The 22,765-nt window shown below is 48.3% G+C and overlaps 1 protein-coding gene across 5 annotated transcripts in view; it reads left to right on the top strand.

Annotated features, from left to right (window-relative positions):
- Slc44a2 (solute carrier family 44 member 2 (CTL2 blood group)) overlaps positions 1-19,275 on the top strand; it is a 33,442-nt gene extending 14,167 nt beyond the window's left edge. The window contains exons 1-23 of one of the 5 annotated variants that reach the window (XM_034510102.2): positions 2,719-2,866; positions 3,362-3,410; positions 6,091-6,164; positions 6,254-6,338; positions 6,509-6,593; positions 6,691-6,801; positions 6,890-6,950; positions 7,035-7,158; positions 7,256-7,339; positions 7,417-7,529; positions 9,466-9,597; positions 9,931-10,030; positions 10,113-10,205; positions 10,506-10,590; positions 11,044-11,306; positions 11,398-11,492; positions 12,231-12,334; positions 12,422-12,495; positions 12,677-12,747; positions 12,880-12,968; positions 16,741-16,825; positions 17,281-17,452; positions 17,952-18,096. In XM_034510102.2, coding sequence (XP_034365993.1) covers positions 2,830-2,866; positions 3,362-3,410; positions 6,091-6,164; positions 6,254-6,338; positions 6,509-6,593; positions 6,691-6,801; positions 6,890-6,950; positions 7,035-7,158; positions 7,256-7,339; positions 7,417-7,529; positions 9,466-9,597; positions 9,931-10,030; positions 10,113-10,205; positions 10,506-10,590; positions 11,044-11,306; positions 11,398-11,492; positions 12,231-12,334; positions 12,422-12,495; positions 12,677-12,747; positions 12,880-12,968; positions 16,741-16,825; positions 17,281-17,405 — 2,139 coding nt within the window. In that variant the 5' untranslated portion in view covers positions 2,719-2,829 and the 3' untranslated portion in view covers positions 17,406-17,452; positions 17,952-18,096. Of the gene's footprint in view, positions 1-2,718; positions 2,867-3,361; positions 3,411-6,090; positions 6,165-6,253; positions 6,339-6,508; positions 6,594-6,690; positions 6,802-6,889; positions 6,951-7,034; positions 7,159-7,255; positions 7,340-7,416; positions 7,530-9,465; positions 9,598-9,930; positions 10,031-10,112; positions 10,206-10,505; positions 10,591-11,043; positions 11,307-11,397; positions 11,493-12,230; positions 12,335-12,421; positions 12,496-12,676; positions 12,748-12,879; positions 12,969-16,740; positions 16,826-17,280; positions 17,453-17,951 lie in introns of those variants that run through there. The other 4 variants (XM_034510103.2, XM_034510104.2, XM_034510105.2 and 1 more) reach the window with 4 other exon arrangements.
- Positions 19,276-22,765: the final 3,490 nt, after the last annotated feature.

Here is a 22,765-nt window from a genome sequence, read left to right as displayed (position 1 = left end):
GTAATGGGTGGCAGTTGTAGGCCACCATGCCTAGCTTTTAGGGGAGTTTACTGGGGATTGGATTGAACCTAAGGCTTGACAGAAATCAAGCTAAGCACTCTATCTCAAAGGAATTGGATACAAAGCAAGACTCTGGCCTGAGCCTTTCATGGAAGGAACAGTCATCACCCTGCTGGTTCCAGTTGAGAGAAAGAGGTTTGCATATGACCTTGACAAGGATGAGGTGAACTTGAGACCTCTGTGAAGAGTGGTAGGGTCAGGATGAGCCCATGTGAGGGAGCCTCTAGTCATTGAGGATGTGGTGGTAGGGGCGACCGCTTGGTTTGACTGTCCTCAAGGAACCGTCTAGCTGAGAACAGAAGCGGCTTGTTGCCTGGGACCAAATCTACCGTGTCCACTGCTAAATCTAGGTGAGGTGTGAGGGCAGCTAGGGGCTCCGGGAAACAGAGGGAGTTTCTTTGGGAGTTCTGGTCAGCCTCAGTCATTGGCCCCGCCTGTTTGTTGAAGCCTGTGGCTTAGGGGTCACCCAAGGCTTCCTTACAGTGAGCCAGAGGAGGGGAGGTGGCCTTTTTCTAAGGACAACTGATTAGAGAGCAGAGCCTAGCTGGGTGTGCTGGACTGGGAGGCGGCAGCTGTAGGCATAGTGTTCTTTGTGCGAGGATACTCAGTGCTTTCAGACATTAGGCGGTCAGCCCGACCGCTGAGTCACCCCCACCCCTGTCCTTCACTAGGGAATTTTAGGTAGGGTTGTACCTCTGAGCCATGCCCCAGTGTGGCTTGGTGGTTGGTTTGAGTGTGTGTAGTAGTGATGAGGGTACAGACAGTGACTCTCACCGTGCACACATTGCATGTCCTAGTGTGTACACCTATGATGTACACATTACACCAACTGCATACCTATTTTTTTCAGTATACTTCCTGGTGGATTAAATACCCTTATGGAAATGTACAATATACTTATATGTGTGTATATATACTTCTGTGCTGATTGTATAACGTCACCCCAGATGTATACCCCACACTGACACCTGCTGCCGGCCCTACATTGACTACACTGACTGTAAGCAAATGTGTTTTGCAACCTACTTTTAATAGGGGTTCAACTTTTCCTCTAGCTCCCCCCCCAGCAGAGGATGTGGGGGAAGTGAACCTGTTCAGCAACAGTTTTGTTTGTTTGTTTGTTTGTTTGTTTGTTTGAGACAGGGTTTCTCTGTGTAGCTCTGGCTGTCCTGGAACTCACTCTGTAGACCAGGCTGGCCTCAGCCTTGAACTCAGAAATCCGCCTGCCTCTGCCTCCCAAGTGCTGGGATTAGAGGCGTGCGCTACCACCGCCCGGCTTTCAGCAATAGTTCTTTGGGGGCGAGCTTGATCTTCTTTGGCAGCATTTCAGTCCTGTAGCAAACACCAAATATGAATCAGCAGCTGCACACCAGTCAGGCAGGCAGACACCAGGCAGCTATAGTTCAATCCTGAAGAAACAGCCAGGCTCGCCATCTGAGGCCACAGAAGCAGCAAGCTGCTGCAGGAACCACGTTTTTTTTTTTTTTTTTTTTTTGGTGCGTTTCTCTCATTGGTAGCATTGCCACAAGTTGAGCTTAACAATGCTATGTAAGGTGAACCAATGCATGCGTGTGTAGCAAAGAATATCAAGGCAGAGTAAACAAACCAAAGCTCAGTGCTCACTCCCACTGTCTGTGGGGATATATATATATATATATATTCCTTCATCAAGTGGCTTTTCACATGTTTGTTATATCCAAACATCCTTTCACCTGTATCTGCTTCAGGAAAACATGAGTTTTCTTTAGCATTTTTAAACTCATGAGTTTGCTTTAGCAAGACACCCTTTCACCTGTGTGCCCCAGCAAACCATCATTTGACATAACTAACTTTCCAGAGAACTAGAAGTTTCCACTTAACCTGACAGTGCATCTTTTGCAACCTTAAGCCCTAGTGCCAGCTGCTTCCCCTGTGCCTGATCTCTGAGGCAAGAATTGGTATTTCCTGTGGCTGTTGTAAGACCCATATCATTCTGCATCCCAGACTCGTCTTGAACTTGATCTCACATTTGGTCTAGCCAGATTTTTCTTGTTTTGAGAGATTGGAGAGGGTGATATATTAGGGTACCTATAGATATGTGCAAATCACCCCACTTACCCACATCCATACATACAAATAAATAGCAAATTAGCCAAGTTGGCCTGTGCCTCTCATCCTAGCACTCTGGAGGCCAAAGTGGGATGGAGACACAAGGATGAGCAGTTTAAGGTTATGCTTGGCCAAACGGTGAGTTGTACGCCAGCCTAAGCTATATGAGACTCAAAATAAATAAATAAATAAACAAACAAACAAATAAATAAGGGGCCAATCGACCCTCCATTCTATCCATTTATTTGAGTTTTAGGGCAAATGTTTTTTCTGTAGAATCTGCTGTTTTCCTTCCTCCCTGTGCTGCAGTTTCCTTCCTGCAGGGTGGAATAGTCTGGGGTGACATTTTAGGGTTGAAAACTTTCCCTGGATGCATTACCTCGTGGGTAGGTGGAAGGTGGCTGGATGGTGGCTGGAGGACAAGACGCGGGCCACCTCAGGCTCCTGGGCGGGGGCTGGGTGAAGGTGGGGGGCAGGGAGGGCTAAATCTGGCCTACCAATGAGTGGCAGTAGCAGCTGCGGGCCCCACCCGGCCCTGCCCCCTGGATCCGTCCCTCCCCTGGGTCCTTTGGCTGGGGCCTGTCTGACCGGTTTGGGCCGTCCTGGAGCAGCTGCTGCGGGTGGCTGCTGTGTTTAGGAGCGCTCCGACCGTCAGGGCGCCGTCGCTGCTGCACCGCAGGAATGGGGAATGATTCTCAGCATTACTACGGGAAGCACGGTACGCGAGCTCTCCTTAGGCACCTCAGAGACAGCAGCGGGGACTGTGGACTGACAGGGAAGGTTGCAAAAGGGAGGTGAAAGGAATTGCATTCCAGTCGCGGTCTCCCTTTGGCTCATGCTAGCTCCCATCACCCCCAGTGGTTCCCAAAGGTGCCTCAGACACCTGTCCTCTCTCCTCTACCGTCCTCTCTCTTCTACCTGGCCGGCACGAACCCCTAGAACACCTGAACCTCTCCACAGTGGGCTTTGTGTTCTTTGCTCTGGTCATTGTAAATCCTTCCAGGCATTTTCCTTGGGTGATAGCAGGCTGATGAATCAGCTGGTCACCCCCAGGGACAGTGGTCTCTGATGACCTCAGAGCTTGGGTGTAGTCCCCTGTTGGTAGGATGCAGATACAACTCAGAGCTCCTTATGGCTTAGGGGGACCCGGGTCTCCAGCTTCTTCCGATGGCTGTGTTATTTTCTCATCCTCCTTAATCCTGTTGACTTTCAGGGACGCCTCAGAAATACGACCCCACTTTCAAAGGACCCATTTACAACAGGTAAGAACACTTCCTTCCTGGGGAAGGGGGAAAGATGGGGAGACTCTCCCAGTGTGTGTTCTCCAGCAAAGCCAGATAAACCAATGCAATGTTCAGTGAGTCAAAAGCTAACTTCCTTCAGGTCCTAGACACCTCCTAGTGGAGCCTGGAATGGAATTGAGCCTTTTGTACACACTAGGCATGCACAGTGCACATATACATGGATCCTTTCCTTTTTTACATTTATTTATGCATTTGCATGTCTGCATGTACAGGTGTGGTGTGCATTTGTTACTGTGTGTGCTGGGCATTTTGCACGAGTTGGTTTTCTTCATTATGTGTCCCAAAGATCCAAAACAGTCCGCCTGAGGCATCACCAAGGCTCTCCCGCCCCCTGCCTCAGTACTGAGCAGGGCTCCCCCACTGAGTGGCATTTCCACCCCACCTTTTTGTTTGTTTGCTTGTTTCATTTTGGGGGGTTGTTTTTGAAACAGGGTCTCTCTATGTAGCCCGGGCTGTCCTGGAACTTTCTATGTAGTTCAGGTTGGCCTTTTGAACTCACAGATCCACCTGCCTAACAAGGTTTCTCTACATGGCCCTGGCTGTCCTGAAACTCATTAGTAGACCAGACTATCTTTGAACTCAGAGTACCTGTCTTTATCTCTTGAATGCTGGGATTAAAGGCGTGTACCACCACATCCAACTTGCAACAAGTGGTTTTTCACTACTGAGACAACTTTCCGGGACCTTGGATTTTTTTTAGAAATTATATATATATATATATATATATATATATATATATATATATATATATATATATATATATAAAATGTGTGCTTGCTCTGTCTGCAAGTACACTTGCATACCAGATGAGTCACCGTGGGTGCTGGGAATTGAGTTTAGGACCTCTGGAGAGCAGGGGTGCTCTTAACCACTGAGTCATCTCTCCAGCCCCAGGTTTTTGTTGTTTTAAAGCCAGGACTGGAGATATGGTTTAACTGATAGAGGGCTTACCCAGTATACAGGAAGCCCTGCATTCCACTCCATCACTGTGTGTACTCACCAGGGATAGGGAGTCAACCCAAGCACACAGAGTGGAGGCAGGAGCATCAGGACTTCAGGGTGAACTTGGCTACGTAGCAACTTTAAGGGGAGCCTTGAGTATGTGGGACCCTGTGTTAAATAAGTAACAACAACAACAAAACCAGCAGTAAGGTGGCTCAGTAAATAAAGACCATTGCCAGAAAGTCTGACGACTGATACTCAGTCCCTGGGACCTGCATGATGGGAGAGAAAATGAACTCCTCAAAGTTATGTGCGTACATTTGCAACAGAGAGAGAGAGAGAGAGAGAGACAGAGACAGAGACAGAGACAGAGACAGACAGAGACAGACAGACCAGAGAGAGAGAGAGAGAGAGAGAGAGAGAGAGAGAGAGAGAGACCAGAGAGACAGAGAGAGGGAGGGAGGAATTTGTTTTGTGTGTGGTGGATTGAGAAGTGACTGGAGAGACCGCCCAGCGGTTCAGAGCGCTTGTCCACCCATAAGGACTGGAGTTTGGATCTCAGCTCCCTCATAGCAAGCCAGGTACCTTCAAAATGCCTGTAACTCCAGTGTACTCTTCTGGCTTCTGATTGTGCACAGGTACACACACATACACATAGAAAAACTGAAGGACCAGAGAGATGGCCCAGCGGTTAAGAGTATTTGCTGCAATTCTAAAGGACCAGGATTTGTTCCCAGCACCCACACAGTACCTCACAGCCACCTGTAACTTCAGTTGTGGCCCTTATGTGAGGCACACATGTGCTGCACATACACACCTGTGATTGAACACTCCACATAAAAATAAGTCTTACAAAACATTTGAAAAAAAAAATAACCCACACAATAAAACTTAAGGCTGGAGGAAAGGTTTAGTGGGTAAAAAAAAAGGAGCCTACTACCAAGCCTGATGGTCTACCCCAGGCACCTACATGGTAGAAGAGAACCCACTCCCAAAGTTGTCCTTTAGCTTATACACACAAATGCACCTGTGTGCATGCACGCACACACACATACACACACACACACACACACACACACACACACACACACACACACAATTAGGAAATGTAGAAACAGTAAAATTCATATGACCTGGGGCTGGCGAGATGACTCCGGGTTCAGTTTCCAGCACTGCAGTTCAGGAGACCTGATGCCCTCCTCTGGAGTCCATGGACACTAGGCACACACATGGCTCAGAGACACATGCAGGTAAGACACCCGTATACTTAAAGTAAAAGTTAAAAGTTTTAAAAATGAACATAGGCCAGATGTGGTGGCACATGCCTTTAATCCCAATATTCAGGAGGCAGAAATAAATGGATTTCTAAGTTTGAGGCCAGCCTAGTCTACATAGCAGGTTTTAGGCCAGCCAAGGCTACAGGGTAAGACCCCTTTTCAAAAAATGGAAAAAAGGCCAGGTATGGTAGCACACACCTTTAATCCTAGCTTTTGGGAGGCAGAGATAGACAAGATCCCTTTGAGTTCGAGGCCAGCCTGCTCTACAGAGTGAATTTAAGGCTAGTCAAGGCTATGTATCGAAAAACCCATCTCAAACACAGGAGAGAAAAGCATGTGATTCTTGGCCCACATTTCAGATTATTCCAAAAAAGGGGGATGTATAATGCCACATGTACTGACGCTGCTCTGCTCCCCAGGGGATGCACAGATGTCATTTGCTGTGTGGTGCTCTTCCTGGCCATCGTAGGCTACGTGGCTGTGGGCATCATAGGTAAGCACCGGAAACGCAGCCTTTGAGATCCAGGGTGGCGCTTTGGCTGAGAAGTGACAGGGCCCATCTATCTCTGCATCTCTCCACAGCCTGGACCCATGGAGACCCTCGGAAGGTGATCTACCCCACTGATAGCCGGGGCGAGTTCTGTGGGCAAAAGGGAACAACAAATGCGTGAGTTTATTTATATTTGTGGGTGCTCTTAAGCTGCAACGCCCTTGTGGGGGTCTTGGCAGACCCGGGCAGGTTTAGTGTTGAGCGCCTTAACCCCTGGAGCCATCTCTGGGCCCAGTAAGTAGGAATCTTGACCAACTCTAATTCTATTCACCTTCCTCCAACCCCAGGGACAAACCGTTCTTGTTTTACTTCAACATCGTGAAGTGTGCCAACCCCCTGGTCCTGCTGGAATTTCACTGTCCCACCCCTCAGGTAACACATTCCACCTCTTCCCCTTGATCACCTGGGACCTCCATTCAGGATGGGGTCTCTGTCCTGATTCCATATTCCCTTCCTTGCGCTCCCTCAGATCTGTGTGAAGCAGTGTCCAGACCGGTATCTCACCCTTCTGAGTGCACACAACTCACCCAGCTTTGAATATTACAAGCAGTTCTGTATGCCTGGCTTCCAGAACAATAAAGTGAGCAGAAAGATCCCTTTGGTGCTTGGATAGTGAATACAGGAAGAGGCCCTCCTCAGGGATTCGCATCTTCCCATTCTCTTTGCAGGGGGTGCCTGAGGTGCTCCGAGATGGGGAGTGTCCAGCGGTTATTATCCCCAGCAAACCTCGTGAGTATTGGGGATCCCACAAGGATCAGGTGCAGACTGGGGGATCTGCAAGGTCTCCCTCTGACAGCTCCTTTTGTCCCACAGTGGCCCAGCGGTGCTTCCCGGCCATCCATGCCAGCAAAGGGGTCCTCATGGTGGGCAATGAGACAACCTATGAGGATGAACATGGCAACAGGAAGAACATTACAGATCTGGTGGAGGGAGCCAAGTGAGAGGACAGCCCTCTAGTGTGTGGCATCTGGCATCCTGGGGTGGGACTGGAGCTAACCTTCTCTGGGTATGACTTGAGTCTCTTCCAACCCTAGAAAGGCCAACAAGGTTCTAGAGGCCCGGCAGCTGGCCATGCAGATATTTGAAGATTACACTGTATCCTGGTACTGGATTGTCATGTGAGTTGGAAGGGAAGATGGCTGTCCCTGGCTAAGCCTAAGGACAGTGTCACTCATGTCCCTGTCTTAACCCCCAGAGGTCTGGTCATTGCCATGGTGCTGAGTCTCCTGTTCATCATCCTGCTGAGATTCCTGGCGGGCATTATGGTCTGGGTGATGATCGTCATGGTGATCCTGGTACTTGGCTATGGTGCGTCTCCCCCTCCCTCCTACTCTTCCCTGCAGACCTTGAGGTCTGCAAACTGCCAAATGTCTGGTGCCCTGGTGACAGCTTTCAAAAAATTCATCCTAAGCCCTCAGATGTTCCTCACTGTTTAACTGACATGTTTGTGTAGAGGTTCATGTCAGGGTTGTGGGTCCTTAGGTACCCAGAGCCTGACAAAGGGATGGATGAAGTGCAGCTTGCTGGGACTAAGCCTGTAACTCAGGCACTTGCCTGTAGCCCTCCAGTGAGGTGCTATGGTTGTGGCTCAGTGGTAGAGCTCCTTCCCAGAATCCCCCAGTGAGGGGCTGGGTTTGTGGTTCAGAGGTACAGTGCAAGGCCCTCAGTTCCTTTCCTCTAACACAGAAAGAGAAAAAAACAAACAAACAAACAAACAAACAAACAAAAAAACCCCTCTCAACTTTGAGACCCAGGGCCCAGTTTGGTCAACAACAAGACATTCTGAAGCCATCAAATTTAGCCTGGTGACTAGGCTTCTCCCCGTGGTGCTCATGGTGCCAGTTCAAATCCTAGCTTTGCTGTTTCCTAGCTCTGTCCTGGGGCACATGACTAAGCCTCCTGTTCATAATCACTTCCACCACCTAATGGGAATAATTGTTTTTCTGGGTGGGAAACTTAATGAGAAGGTAGTAATGTAGTATTGTGAATTATATCCAGAGGAGAGTCTGCGCAGGGCGGAGGCCTGGCTTGCAGATCGGTGTCTTGTATTCTGATTAAGTTTTCCATCTTCTGTGGATTTTTTTTTTTTTGGGAAGGGGGGCTGGGTGTTTGAGAGAGTTTTTCAGTGTATCCCTGGCTGTCCTGAAACTTACTCTATAGACCAGGCTGCCCTTGAACTCAGAGCTCCACCTGCTTCTGCCTTCTGCTTCTGCTTCTGCTGGGATTGAATGCATGCAGTACCACCACCACCACCCCCCCAGCTCTTCTGTATTTTATATTATGTTCATTTATTATGTGTGTTTGTGTGCATGTACATGTGTGTGAATACACATGTGCATATAGAGAGGTCAGAGGACAAATTCTAAAAGTGTTTTCGCTCCTTTTACTATGTGGGTACCAGAGAGTCAATTCAGGCTTGGCAGTGGGTGCCTTTATCCACTGAGCCATTGCTGGCCCTATTTCTGATTTTCTTCCTTTTAAATTTCCTGAAAGGAACCTTCATCTTAGGATCCAGATACCAAAACATACGTGTTAGCATGGTGGTGCAAGCCTGTCATCTTCTGCCAAGGGAAGCAGAGTCAGGAGGATCATAATTTGAGTATGGATCTTGCTACATAGTAAGACCTAATCTCAAAAACCAAAGAAAAAGTTGTTCATGTTAATCATGGTTTGAGCTGTTGTTGGCAATTTAGGTGACTTGATATTTGTTCTTGTTTTTTTGAGACAGGGCCTCAGGGTATAACCCTGGCTGTCCTAGAAGTGACTACATAGAGGCCTGCCTTTTTCTGCCACCTAAGTCCTGGCATTAAAGGGGTGTGCCTCCACACCCGGCTGGCTGGCTCAGGTTGTGATTAGACGGGAGTCCTAATACCCATTCATTCTTTCACCCACTTTTCAAGCACGAGCCTGGACTATATATTAAGTTCCAGGCCAGTCAGGGCTCCATAGTACCCGTCCCTACATACTACCCTGTCCCAAAAAACAATCAAGAGAGTTACTGTCGGGGGTTGGAGAGATGGCTCAGTGGTTAAGAAGCACTGACTGCTCTTCCAGAGGTCCTGAGTTCAATTCCCAGCAACCACATGGTGGCTCACAACCATATGTAATGGGATCCAATGCCCTCTTCTGGTGTGTCTGAAGAGAGTGCCAGTGTACTCACCTACATAAAATAAATAAATAAATAAAATCTTTTAAAAAAGAGAGAGAGAGAGAGAGTTACTGTCTACACTTGTGGCTCTGTCAGGAATATTCCACTGCTACATGGAATACTCAAGACTCCGTGGAGAGGCAGGCTCCGACGTCTCCCTGGCGGACCTTGGCTTCCAGACGGACCTCCGAGTGTACCTACACTTGAGGCAGACCTGGATGGCCTTCAGTGAGTTGGAACACCCTTCCTCCATGCTTGTATTCTGGGAAACCCTGGAGGGATTGAAGTGGGACTCCGAACCAGGTTACTCTCAGCTCTTAGAGAAATCATTTAATTATATGTTATTTTAGTTATTTTTAAATCAATTTTATTTCTTATTAACTTTCAAAAATTATATATTATATTTCCTTGTTGAGAGGGATTGTCTATAACAAGGCCCTCCTGTGTGGAGGTCAGACAGAGGAAGCTCTCCCTAATTCTCTGTTCCCACTGTGGACCCTGAGGAGTGTAAGCGTCTTTACCTGATGAGCCATCCTGATGCCTACCCACCCTTCTCCACAGTGATCATTTTAAGCATCCTGGAAGTGGTCATCATCCTGTTACTCATCTTTCTGCGAAAAAGGATATTGATCGCCATAGCCCTCATCAAAGAAGCCAGCAGGTGGGGCCTGGATAGCTGGGGGTGTGCCTAGGGGCTCAGCCTGGCCCATTTGAGCTTAATGTCTGTCTCTGTTTCTCCCCAGGGCTGTGGGACATGTCATGTGCTCCTTGTTCTACCCACTGGTGACCTTTTTTCTCTTGTGTCTCTGCATTGCCTACTGGGCAAGCACTTCTGTGTATCTACCACAGTCTGGGGTCCCTAGGGATGGATGTTCCTAAAGTACCCTGCAGTCAGGGTGGGGCTGTACCATGATGGGTGTGTGGTCTTTTTTTTTTTTTTTTTTTTTTTCCGAGACAGGACCCTTATGAGTGGGTCCTGGGGATCCAATTCAAGCCATTACGTTCGTCATCAGACGAGCAGGCCTCCTAGCTCAGCCTCTGAAGTCTCAGGATTCCAAGGGTGAGCCATACTCCTGAATTCCCCCCACACCTTGGGGTCTCAGTTCCAGCTTTTGGTTTCCTTAATTAGCCTTCAGCTTCCTGTCTACCTCTAATGCAGCTGTGTACAAGATTGTTGATGATACATCCTGCCCACTTTTGGGGAAAACCTGCAACCCAGAGGTAGGCGTCCCTGTAGGGGAGGACAGGAATGTTCTGGCAGTCTCCTCTTGAAGATGTCTGTCTGATGTCAGTTTTTGTACCTTTCTTTCTTGATTCTGATTGTGTGTGTGGTTTGTACATATGTGTTTGTGGAGGTACCATGCTTTATATTTCTCAGCCTTATTCCTTTCAGACAGCATCTCTCACTAAATACATAGCTAAGGTGGCATCTCAGCTCCCTGTGACACTGGGGCTACAGGCTAGCACGTGGCCACATACATGTATTTATGGGCACGATGGAGACTTGAACTCAAGTCCTCATTTTTGAGTTCCCTTACCTATTACGCCATCACTCCAGGCCTGCTAACACCTTTTTCTGGACTTCTGTAATGGGTAGTTTTGCTTCTCGACCTACCCTTGATCTAGCCTCAGTGTACTTTGAACTGACAGTGCGGCTCCTTACCTTTCCCCCAGACCTTCCCCTCATTGAATGAGAGCCGCCAGTGTCCCAAAGGCCGCTGCCAGTTTGCCTTCTATGGTGGCGAGTCGACCTACCACCGCGCTCTGCTGGGCCTGCAGATCTTCAATGCATTCATGTTCTTCTGGCTAGCCAACTTCGTGCTGGCCCTGGGCCAGGTGACACTGGCTGGAGCCTTTGCCTCCTATTACTGGGCCATGCGAAAACCTGACGACATGCCTGCCTTCCCCCTCTTCTCTGCTTTTGGCCGAGCACTCAGGTAAAAAGGGGTGTTGGGGTGTTGGGGTGGGAAGGTAAAGGATTCAGGGACCTCATCTGGCCGAGTCACTGATCCTCAGTTTTGATTTCAGGTACCACACGGGCTCCTTGGCTTTTGGCTCCCTTATCCTAGCCATCGTGCAGATCATCCGAGTGATGCTGGAGTACCTGGACCAGCGCCTAAAAGGTGCTGCTCTTCCTGTAGCTTCTGGACTTAGCCCCTGATTGGGTCTTGCTTGAGGGGCGGGGCCAGAGCTATGCCTCTGCGGGGTTTCCCTTTGTGGAAGAGGTGGAGCTAAGTGGCTGCGGAGAGATAAAAGAGCCAACTGAAGGCAGGCATGGTGGCCCCGGCCTTTAATCCCAGTACTCCAGAGTCAGGCAGATCTTACGTGAGAGTTCGAGGCCAGCATTGGTCTACAGAGCAAATTCTAGGACAGCCAGAGCAACAAAGTGAACCCCTGAAAAGAGCCAACAGAACTGCTTGGAACTTCTGGGTGTCTTGGGGCGGGGCGGGTCCAGAAAGAGCAGCTCTGGCTAGCAAAACTGTTTTGTTTTGAGGCAGCTTTTCACTGGGTAGTCAGTCCTAGCTGGCCTCAAACTCTGATATGAGATCCACCTGCCTCTGTTTCTGAGTGCTTGGACTGAAGGTATCACGGCCCCTGTTTTGTTTTAAAAGGCTGGCATCCAACTCACTAAATAGCCAAGGTCGACCTTAATTCCTGAACCTTGGAGATTACTTTAGTGGAGCAACACGAGGCTTGATTAATTTACTTACTCAGAGGCAGTTTCACTAAGTTGAGGCTGGCCTAGTAGTTCCGGCAAGTCTCAGATTTTGCAATCTTTAGCTGTCTTCCTGGAGTCTGGGGGTCTCACTCAAATCAGACCCGTCTCTTACCATCCCTTCACACCTTCCCTCCTCTTTTAGCTGCACAGAACAAGTTTGCCAAGTTCCTCATGGTCTGTCTCAAGTGCTGCTTTTGGTGCCTAGAGAAGTTTATCAAATTCCTGAATAGGAACGCCTACATCATGGTGAATAACAGGGCTGTGTTGCTGCCCTGGGTGGGAGGCTTCCCATCTCCATCCCAAGGGCCTCAAACCTCCTTCTGTTCACTCTAGATTGCTATCTATGGCACCAACTTCTGCACCTCAGCCAGGAACGCCTTCTTCCTCCTTATGAGAAATATCATCAGGTCAGGGGGGACACGCCTCCAGCCTCCAGCCTACCTGTCCCATCTCACCCTTCCCAAGCCCCCTCCTGCCCTAGCCCCCTTTCTCAACCAGTCTTTCACTTATTGTGCCTCCCCTCAGGCCTCCACCTTCTCCCAGGCTCTGAACCCATGGTCACACCACTCCCTTCACTCTCCCCTACAGGGTGGCCGTCCTGGACAAAGTTACAGACTTCCTCTTCCTGTTGGGCAAACTTCTGATTGTGGGTAGTGTGGGTGAGTGCCACCAGGCCTGTCCATACTAGCATGTGGGGCATTGGGAGTGACCATAAACTGATGTCAGGCTCAGGTAATCTTCTGCCAAGTCCGTCTTTGGAGACTCAGCCATCTCTCTTCATCCCACCACAGGCATTCTGGCCTTCTTCTTCTTTACCCATCGGATCAGAATCGTGCAAGATACGGCCCCACCTCTCAATTACCTCTGGGTCCCAATACTGGTGAGCACCTTTGGGGACAGATCGGGGTCTGGGTAGAAGCAGGGGTGGGAGGTAGGGGTTGGGATTTGCTTAGATTCCTTTGGTGAAGGTTAGGGGTGGGACAGTCATTGGTTAATTGGTCCCTAAATATTTACTGAATACCTGCTGTATACAAGGCATGGGGATGGAGGGACTTTTCCTTAGGCACTAGAGTTACTGTCATTAACATTTGTTTATTTTGTTGTTCTGGGTGGATGCACTTGTGGAAAGTCAAAGACACTTAGACACTTGTGGGAATTGGTTCTCTTCTCCAGCCATATGTAGGGATTGGACTCAGGTCATCTGGCTTGGTGGTGAGTGCCTTCATCCACCAAGCCATCTTGCCATCCCTATTAATAATTAATAATAATAATAATAGATCTTATTATTACTCTTACTATTATTGTAGAGAAAGGTTATTTTGTTATTTATTTAGTTTTTTTCCCCTATTTTGTTCATTTTTTGAGACAGGGTTTCTCTGTGTAGCCCTGCCTGACCTGGAACTCCTTCTGTAGACCAGGCTGGCCTCTAGTTCACAGAGATCCACCTGCCTCTGCCTCCAAAAGTGCTGGGATGAAGGTGTGGGCCCTCATGGGCATGCTCTTTTCTTGTTTCCTGAGATAGCGTCTGTCTATATAACTTTGTCTGACCTGGAGCTCGCTATGTAGACCAGGGATGGCCTCAAACTCGGTGTCTTTGTTTTTTATTTTGAGACAAAAGCCTTGGCTGACTTAAAACTCATTATGTAGACCAGGCTAGCCTCAGACTCAGAATCTGCCTGTTCCAGCCTCTTAAGTGCTGAAATTAAAGGTGCCTTTAATTGTGCCTTTAATATTTTTTAACAATTTATTAACTTTTATGTGTATTGGTGTTTTGCCTGGATGTATGTCTGTGTACCACATGCATGCATGATACCCATGGTGGCCAAAAGAGGGCATCTAATTCTCTGAACCTGGGAGGTGGGATTACAGATGGTTGTGAGCTGCCATGGGGGTCCTCTGGAAGAGCAGCCAGGGCTCCTGTGTGCTGAGCCGACACTCCAGCACTCCCCTCTTTGTCGTTTCTCTTTTGATGACACCAGGCTGGCACAGAACTTTTGATCTTTCTGCCTCCCAAACCCTGGGATTGTAGCCACATTTTGACACCGCAGACAAGGCCTTACGGTTTAGATGTATAGGGACACTATCTGACGATAATACTGATGGCACATACCTGTCATCCCCACACTGGGGAAGTACAGGTAGAAAGTCGGAAATTCAAGGTCATCCTTAGCTACATAGTGAATTCAAGGCCAGTTCTGGTTACAGAATTCCCTATCTCAAAAAAAAAAAAAAAAAAAAAAAAAGGAAAGCAAGAGCTGGGCAGTGGTGATGCACGCACACCTTTAATTCCAGCACTTGGGAGGCAGAGGCAGGCGGATTTCTGAGTTTGAGGCCAGCCTGGTCTACAGAGTGAGTTCCAGGATAGCCAGGGCTACATAGAGGAACCCTGTCTCCAAAAACCAAAAAAAAAAAAAAAAAAAAAAAAAAAAAAAAAAAAAAAAAAAAAAAAAAAGAAGGAAAGCAAGAAAGCAGGCAGTGGTAGCAGCTCGTGCCTTTAATCCTAGCATTCAAGAAACAGAGGTAGGCAGATCGCTGAGTTTGACAAAGCGAGTTCCAGGACAGTCAGGGTTATACAGAGAAACCCTGTCCCCAAAAAATCTTAAGAAAAAGGAAAGTATGGAATGTCTAGGCAGAGGGAATAGTGGAGGACCTGAGGTCTGGGTCTCTTTATTTCCTGGTAGTGTCTCCTGCTGGACCCAGGACTCCCTGGTTTTGGCTAGTCCAGGTGGCCTGCTTGCCCTCGGGATGCTATCATCAGTGTCAAGTGCTGGGCCTACAGGGGGCCACCTCACTCATCTGATGCTTGCATGGGTACTTGGGATTCGAACTCAGGTCCTCAGGTTTGCACGGCAAGTGCTCATCTACTGACCATCTTTTAGGTATCCCAGGCAGTACTGGAACTTGCTGTACAGCCCAGGCTGGCCTCAGATTCAAGCTGTCCTTGCACTTGAGCTACCAAAGTACTGAGATTATAGGCATGCACCACGTGGCCCAGTGGAATATGGGATCCAACTCCATAGTGCCCCGAACACTCATAAAATTACAGCTGGATAAAGCCTCAAGGGGACGTACTTAGTGCTAGGACAGTGTGAAGCATGGTTGGTCTAGAATCAGACATTGCTTCCAGGGAGCCTGTACCTAAGTAAGGACTTGCTGTTAGAGTTGAAAGCAAAAGGTAGGTGAGCTAGAAACAGCAGCATGTGCAAAGGCCCTGGGGATGGAAAAAGCAAGAAGCATTGTAGAGCAGGTTGGGTCCTAGGTGTGGAAGGCCAGACCTGGTGTCTTAGGCCTGTCATTCCAGCATTTGGGAGGTAGAGGCAGGAGGATAAGGAGGTCAGTTTCATCCTTGGCTACTTAGTGTTTGAGGCCAGACCAAGAGATATGTGAGACTATCTCAAAAAAAAAAAAAAAAATTCTAATTGGTCTGGGTGTGGTGGCTTATGCTGAGGCAAGAGAGATCACAAGTTCCATAAGTTTGTGCCATGACACAAACACACACCATGGTGGTGCATGTGTATACACCTCCCATACCGTTCAGATCCCAGAGCACAGTGGCCAGACTTTCTAGCCAATCACTGAGCAGCAGTTTATCTCATAAAACAAAGTCAGAGGTCCAGCAAGGTGGCTCAGAAACTTGCCAAGCCTGACACGAATGCCATCGTTGGACCCACACGGTGGGCAAACAGAATTAACTACCACAGGCTGTCTTCTGACCTCCACTAGCGTACTGCGGTGTGTGCATGGTGGGGGCTCAACACCATGAAATGTAATATAATATATATATTAAAAGAAACAAACATTTAAACTAAGGTGGAAATGGAGGATATCAGCTACTGACCTGCCTTCACATACACCAACAGCCAAGGGGACTAAGCTGTGTGCTTACCCATAACCGCAGCCCACTGAAGGCTGAGGCAGAGAGCTAGAGAAGGGGCTGTGCAGTAAAGGGTGATGCTCTCACTAAGGACTCATGTTCAAGTCCTAGCAGCTGCACTAGACTGTATGTAATCCCAGTTGCAGGTGACCTAGGTGCCTGTGCACGGACATAGAATCAAAAGTAAACACGAGGGACAGCAGGAAAGGATTTACTCATCATAGCCACGTTGCCATGATAAATAAATAAATGATGTTTTTTTGAGACTGGGTTTCACTATGTAGCTCTGGCTTGAAACTCTGTAGACCAGGCTGGTCTTGAGCTCATAGAGATCCCCCTGCCTCTGTCTTCCAAGTGCTAGGATTAAAGGTGTGAGCCACACCTGAAGCTGAAAGGCAAATTTTTTAGGACTGGAGAGACCGGCTCAGCAGTTAAGAACAGTGTAACTCTTGCAGAAGTCCTGGGTTCAGTTTCCAGCACCCATATGGTGGCCTATAGCGATTCTCAACTCCAACCTCAGGGGGTCTGGCAACTTCTCATGTTCATGGTTATCAGGCACACACATGCTACATATAAACATGCTAGCAACATACATAAATCTTTTGTAAAAGTTAAAAAGGCATTTTAAAGATGAGGCAGGAGGATTGCCATGAGTTCTATGACTACAGACAGCCTCTTGGCTCATGAGAGTGAGAGCTTTCTCAGCCTAGGAAGGACAGAGATGGGGTGGGGTTGCTTCACCTGAGCTGGCTGGAATAAGATGCTTTCTCTTAAATAGACAGTGATCATTGGCTCCTACTTGATCGCTCACGGCTTCTTCAGCGTCTATGGCATGTGCGTGGACACGCTGTTCCTCTGTTTCTGTGAGTGACCCCTTTATCTCAGCCCACCATGGGCCCTGACTTCCTTCTCCCCAGAGGACAGGAAATGCCTCCCTCCAATGAAAGCACAAAGCCACCCTCACCCCAGATTCCCCCCGGGCAGGAGCTGTCCCTTCTAGGCCCATGCATGTCTTCCTGGCTTCCTCACTCACCATGCTTCAAGCTAACTGTTCCTCACTCTTCTGTCCCCAGGATATAGCTGGAATACTCTGTCCCCTGGGTCTGTGGCTTTGAAATCTCTGGCTTTGTTGGGGACTAGCACAGGGTTCACCACGGTTGCCACTAACTCTGGTCTCCACGTGTCTTTTTCTCCCCCTCCCTTTCTTCCCCCCATGCCTGCTGGCTTCTTTTCCGTTTTCCCTCTGCCTCCCTTTTCCAACCCCCTCCTTTCCTGACCACCCCATTTTCCACCCCCTGCTGGTTCCTGGGGGGCCCAGGTGAGGACCTTGAGAGGAATGACGGCTCTCAGGAGCGACCCTACTTCATGTCGCCCGAGCTGAGAAACATCCTATTGAAGGGGAGTTCGCAGGCGGGCAAGCAGGAGGAAGTTGAGGAGGAGTAGAGAGTGAGGGAGACTGGCAAGCTGGCCAGGGGGCCTCTGGACACCGGGTTTGTGCATGTGATGGTGCTTCTTTGACTGGGAAAATGTGGGGCTCCTGTAGTCCTTCCTTACCCCTTTCTTTTCCAAAACCAGGCACTCATCCTGTCTCTGAGCCATAAGCCCATCCTCTCTGGATGGAGCGTTGAGGCAGGAGCTCAACCACTGAGCCACGCCCCCTGCCCCTCACTGGGCAGGTGCTCTACTTCTGAACTAGGCTCCTAGCCTTGTTAACTTTGTATTTTGAGACAATGTCTCTCTCAGTTGCCCAGGCTGGCCTTGGACTTAAGGTAGTGAAAGCAGGCCTTGGGGCTGGCGTTGTTCTGTTGCAGCTTCTTAAATACCTTGGGTAACAGGCTTTTGCCGCCATGGCCTATTCTCCTGTGTGTTGCTTTCTAACCCTGAGGCTTCTCTATGGCCCTCTGTCCCCTTCCCCGCTCCCCATCCACAACCCCCACGCCTGCCTGTTGACGCCCTCTCATGTTACCTGCTTTGGGGCTCTGTCCACAGTGGAGGATCTGGAGAGAAACGACGGTTCAGCTGAGAGGCCTTACTTCATGTCTTCCACTCTCAAGAAACTCTTGAATAAAACCAACAAGAAAGTAGCAGAATCCTAAAGACACCTGCCTCCCAGCCCTCTCAGGACGCTGTGACCCGGTGCTTGCTGTGCAGCTGGGTCAGAGTCCCAGCTCGTCAGACTTGCCTAACGTCACATCACTGCCTCTCTGCCACCCTTCCTGAGTTCCCATTTCCAGGGACCTAGAGGATTTGGGTCATCTCTTTCCTATGCCCAAGGGCACCTGGGAGTTTTTAGTGCAGCTCTGGAAGATGGGGCAGAATGGGTCTCTCCAGTCCTTACTGGTTCAGACGGTGCCAATATGGTGAAGTAACTTGAAGTTGATGGGAGCTGACCCATGGGTGTCTGCAGCAAGCTTCTTTGTATTTCAGTAACCCTTCCGGCCAAGAAGGAAAGACTGAATGAGAGCGGGCAAGTCAGCTCAATGAACATTAGCTCCGAGCTCCCCAGCCAGGACAGAATTGGATCTACATGGCTGATGTATCTAAGGGCCAACAAATACATGTCTCACTCTTAGTCCTTTGTAGCCTAGACAAACAGTATGGGGTCTACCTGCTTCTCTTCCATCAGGCTCCACAGCTGGATGGAGTCACCAAGAGTGCCTTCATATGTAACCCCACCTCTAGCCTGGGGTGGCTGGGGTCACAGGAAGAAGGAGTCTTCTGGATAAACAGACAGCATCTGGGAGGAGGGCCCTGTGCAAGGAACGAGAGTGGTGGTGGTTGGGAGAGGCCGTGGAAAACAGGCCTCTACTTAGATCCTACAGAGTAGCTTTGTCTAATGGCTTCCTAATGGAAAACTTGAGGCTGGAAAAGGAATGAAAGTAGGGCCTGCCTCCCCAGCCCTTTCTCTGCCAGTAATGCACACTGCTCTCTTTGTGAGAGGAAAGAAACGGAAGTTCACCCAAGGGATGGTTTCAGGGGATGAGGTGTGGGTTTGTTCTGTATTCCAAGTTAACTAGGCCTATCTGGTTTCTTTTACTTGAAACTAGAGAATCTGTTTGCCAAACTTCTTGATCTTGGGAGCCAGTAGATTGGTTCTCTACTTTACCTATCATATGCTAAGACCCTCCTTTCACCCCTACTTTGGCTATCCACAAGATACCAGGATCTTGAAAATGAGGCTCCCAGCCTGGGGTCCCAGGGTTTCCTGTGCCTGCCTTGTGTGCCATCCCACCCCACCCTCCTCTTGTTTGCCCAGCCCTGTGCTTACATAATTGCATTCCAGCCAGTTAATAAAGTGCCTCTTGTACAGATACTGACTGTGCGTTTAATAGGAGTGTGGGATGCTGCTGGAAGGGGGGGGGGGAGGATGGAAACCAACCTTGAGCTTACCTCCAAAGCGTGCCCTGTGGCTTCTGTTGGACTGTCCCATAGGACTCCGGTGAACAAAAGCTTCAGTGTGGGAACTGATTGCTAGAGTCCAGAAACAGCCACTTGCTTCTCCTCTCCTCCCCCTCAGTAAGTGCTCTGGACACAGACCCTGTACCTGCACCTGAGCCTGAGGTCTCATAGTTGAGGATAACTAATATTAGTTTAGTCTGTTTTGTAATTTCTGTGTGTATCTGAGTGAATGTGTCCCACGTGGTGGATGCAGTTCCCGTGGAGACCAGCAGCGTTGGAGCGCCTGGAGCTGCACTTACAGTGTCATGAGCCCCCTTGCCGGAGCTGGAAGTTAATTGGTTCCTCTGCAAGATCAGGATACATTTACTGTTTACATTTTAAAAATGTTTTTGGGCATTTTGTCTGCATGTGCACCTGTGCACTACCCCTGTGCCTCCTTGGTCTCAGAGACCTGAGGAGGGCTTTGGGTCCTCTGAAATTATAGGCAGTTGTGAGCCCTCCCCTCAGGGTTGTTTCTCTTTCTGTTGTTGTTTTTGCTTGTTTTTAAAGCTGTAAGATGAAGAGAGATGGTTCAGCTATTAAGAGGACTGGCTGCTCCAGGCAGTGGTGGTACACGCCTTTAATCCAACAGCACTTGGGAGGCAGAGGCAGGCGGATTTCTGAGTTCGAGGCCAGCCTGGTCTACAGAGTGAATTCCAGGACATCCAGGGCTACACAGAGAAAACCTGTCTCGAAAAACCAAAAAAATAAAAAATAAATAAAAAGGGACTGGCTGCTTCCAGAGGACCTAGGTTCAGTGCCCAGCACCTGAATGGCACCTACACATTCAAAATATCAATTGGTGATGAGAATAATACAATAATAACAACAACAATGTAGTAGTAGTGATAGCAGTACAAGGGCTGGAGAGAAAGCTCAGGGGTTCTGTGTCTTCTGCTCTAACAGAGGACTAATTGGTTCCCAGCTTCTTTGTCAGGCAAATCACAACCTCCTGTAACTTCAGCTCCAGGGGACCTGGCACACTGGTCTTCTTGGACACCATGTGCAAAGGCAGACAAACACTAGTTTTTTTTTTTTTTTTTTTCAAGGCAAGTTTGTTTTCAAGACAGGGTTTTGCTGTGTAACAGCCGTGGCTGACCTAGAAATCACTCTGTATACCTGGCTGGCCTTGAACTCACTGAGATCCACTTGCCTCTGCCTCCTGAGTTCTGGGATTAATGTAGAGCACCACCACTGCCTGGCTTAAAAGTATTTTAATTTTGTGTGTGTGGGGGGGGGGAGGGGGGAGAGGGACAGGGTTTCTGTGTGTAGCCCTGGCTGTTCTGGAACTCACTCTGTAGACCAGGCTGGCCTCAAACTCAGAAATTCACCTACCTTTGCCTCCCAAGTGCTGGGATTAAAGGCGTGCGCCACCACTGCCTGGCTTAAAAATATTTTTAATTAAAAAGAAAAAACTAAGCTAGATGTGGTGGCAAAGGCCTTTAATCCCAGCATTCCAGAGGCAGAGACAGGTAGATCTCTGTGGTTTCCAGGCCAGCCTGGTCTATAGAGTGATTTCCAGGCCAGCCAGGATTGATTATATAGAGAATCCTGTCTCAAAAAACAAGCAATAAACAACCATAGTCTCTAGGGCTAGAGAGACAGCTCAGAGGTTAAGAGCACTGGCTGCTCTTGCAGAGGACCCATGTTCAATTTCCAGCACCCCATGGCAGCTCACAACTATCTGTAACTCTCCAGTTCCAGGGGATCTGACACCCTCATATACACATACATGTGGACAAAAGAGTAATGCACATAAAGTTTTTAAAAAATATTTTTTGTGTGGGTGTTCTGTCTGCATATAATGTCTGTGTACCAAGTGCATATTTATTGCCTACAGAGGCCCGAAGAAGGCTCTGTAGCCTCTGGAACTGGAGCTACAGATGCTTGAGTCATCATATGGGTGCTGAGAATTGAACCCAGGTTCTCTGGAAGAACAGCCATCGCTCTTAACCAATGAACCAGCCATCGCTCTAGAAACTTACATTTATTCTTTTAGTGTGCATGTGTGTGTATTCAGGCAAGAACGTGCCAGTGTGTGGTGCATCCCAGGGATGGAACTCGGGTCCCCAGGTCTGGTGGCAAACCCCTTCAGCCACTAAGCCAGCTGTGCTTCTGAGAGGCTCTTTGGGTCAGTCTGGCTGTCATACTAAGGCATACTGCTGCCACCTGTTGTCTGCTTTTGTTACTGCACCTAGCCAACTATTTCTCCTGGGAAATCTCAGATTTCTCAAACTCCACATAACTCCATCTGTCTCTGTGGCTTTCCTTTGTAGTAAAAAGTGTTGTTTTGAACAGGATTTGCACATACTAGGCAATTGTCTTCTTACTCAGTCTCATCCCCATGTTTTGAGGCAGTGTCTCATGTTACCCAGGATGTCTTCTAACTCCATCTTTAGCTGAAGATAACCTTGAACTGTCCTGTTTCCATCTCTCTAGCAGTGGGATAACAGACCTGTGATACCACATTGGACTTACATGATGATGTTGGTGATAAATCCAGGACTTTGTGGGCTAAAGAGATGGCTCAGTGGTTAAGAGCACTGGCTGCTCTTCCAGAAGTCCTGAATTCAATTCCCAGCAATCACATGGTGGCTCACAACCATCTATAAGGGGATCTGATTCCCTCTTCTGGTATGCATAAAGACAGAGCATATGTATATATTATATATATAATAAATATATATTTATATATAATAAGTATATATATTTATATTTATATATAATAAATCTTTAAAACAGAAAACAAAAACCACCAGGGCTTTGTGTATGCTAGGCAAGCACTCTACCAACTGAACCAACATTCCTTTTTGAATATTTCTTTAATTTTAACTCTATTATTTTTAAAAGTTTTATATTTAAGATTATGTATGTGTCCGTGTATACACATGAGTACAGATGCCATAAGAGAGTGGTGTCGGATTCCCAGGAGCTGTAGTTATGGGCGACTGGGAGCCGCCATGTGGATACTAAGAAATAAACACAAGTCCTCTGCAGAAGAAGAATATACTCATGAGCACTGAGCCATCCCTCCAGGCTACCCTCCCCACTTTTAAAAACAAAATTGAGACAGGGTCTCACTATATAAACCAAGCTAGCCTCAAACTCACAGAGACCCACCTGCCTCTGCCTCCTGAATCCTGGAATTAAAGATGTATACCAGGACTTCCAGCCCTTGAATTGTTTTTTTGAGACAGAGCCTACCTGTGTAGCCCAAGATGACCTGCAATTTCCTAAGTACCCCAAGTTGGCCTTAAACTTACGATCTTAGTTCAGGCTCCCGAGTAGATGGTGTCCCAGGCACACTCGATCACTTTGGCTTTAGTCTCGGGAGGAAAGCTCCAGTAGTCATCTTGCTGCCTGAG

This window comes from Arvicanthis niloticus, chromosome 8, assembly GCF_011762505.2.
Source record: "Arvicanthis niloticus isolate mArvNil1 chromosome 8, mArvNil1.pat.X, whole genome shotgun sequence".
Taxonomy (NCBI): Eukaryota; Metazoa; Chordata; class Mammalia; order Rodentia; family Muridae; genus Arvicanthis; species Arvicanthis niloticus.
Note: the sequence above shows the minus strand (reverse complement) of the source record. Positions and strands in the feature narration are given on the sequence as shown.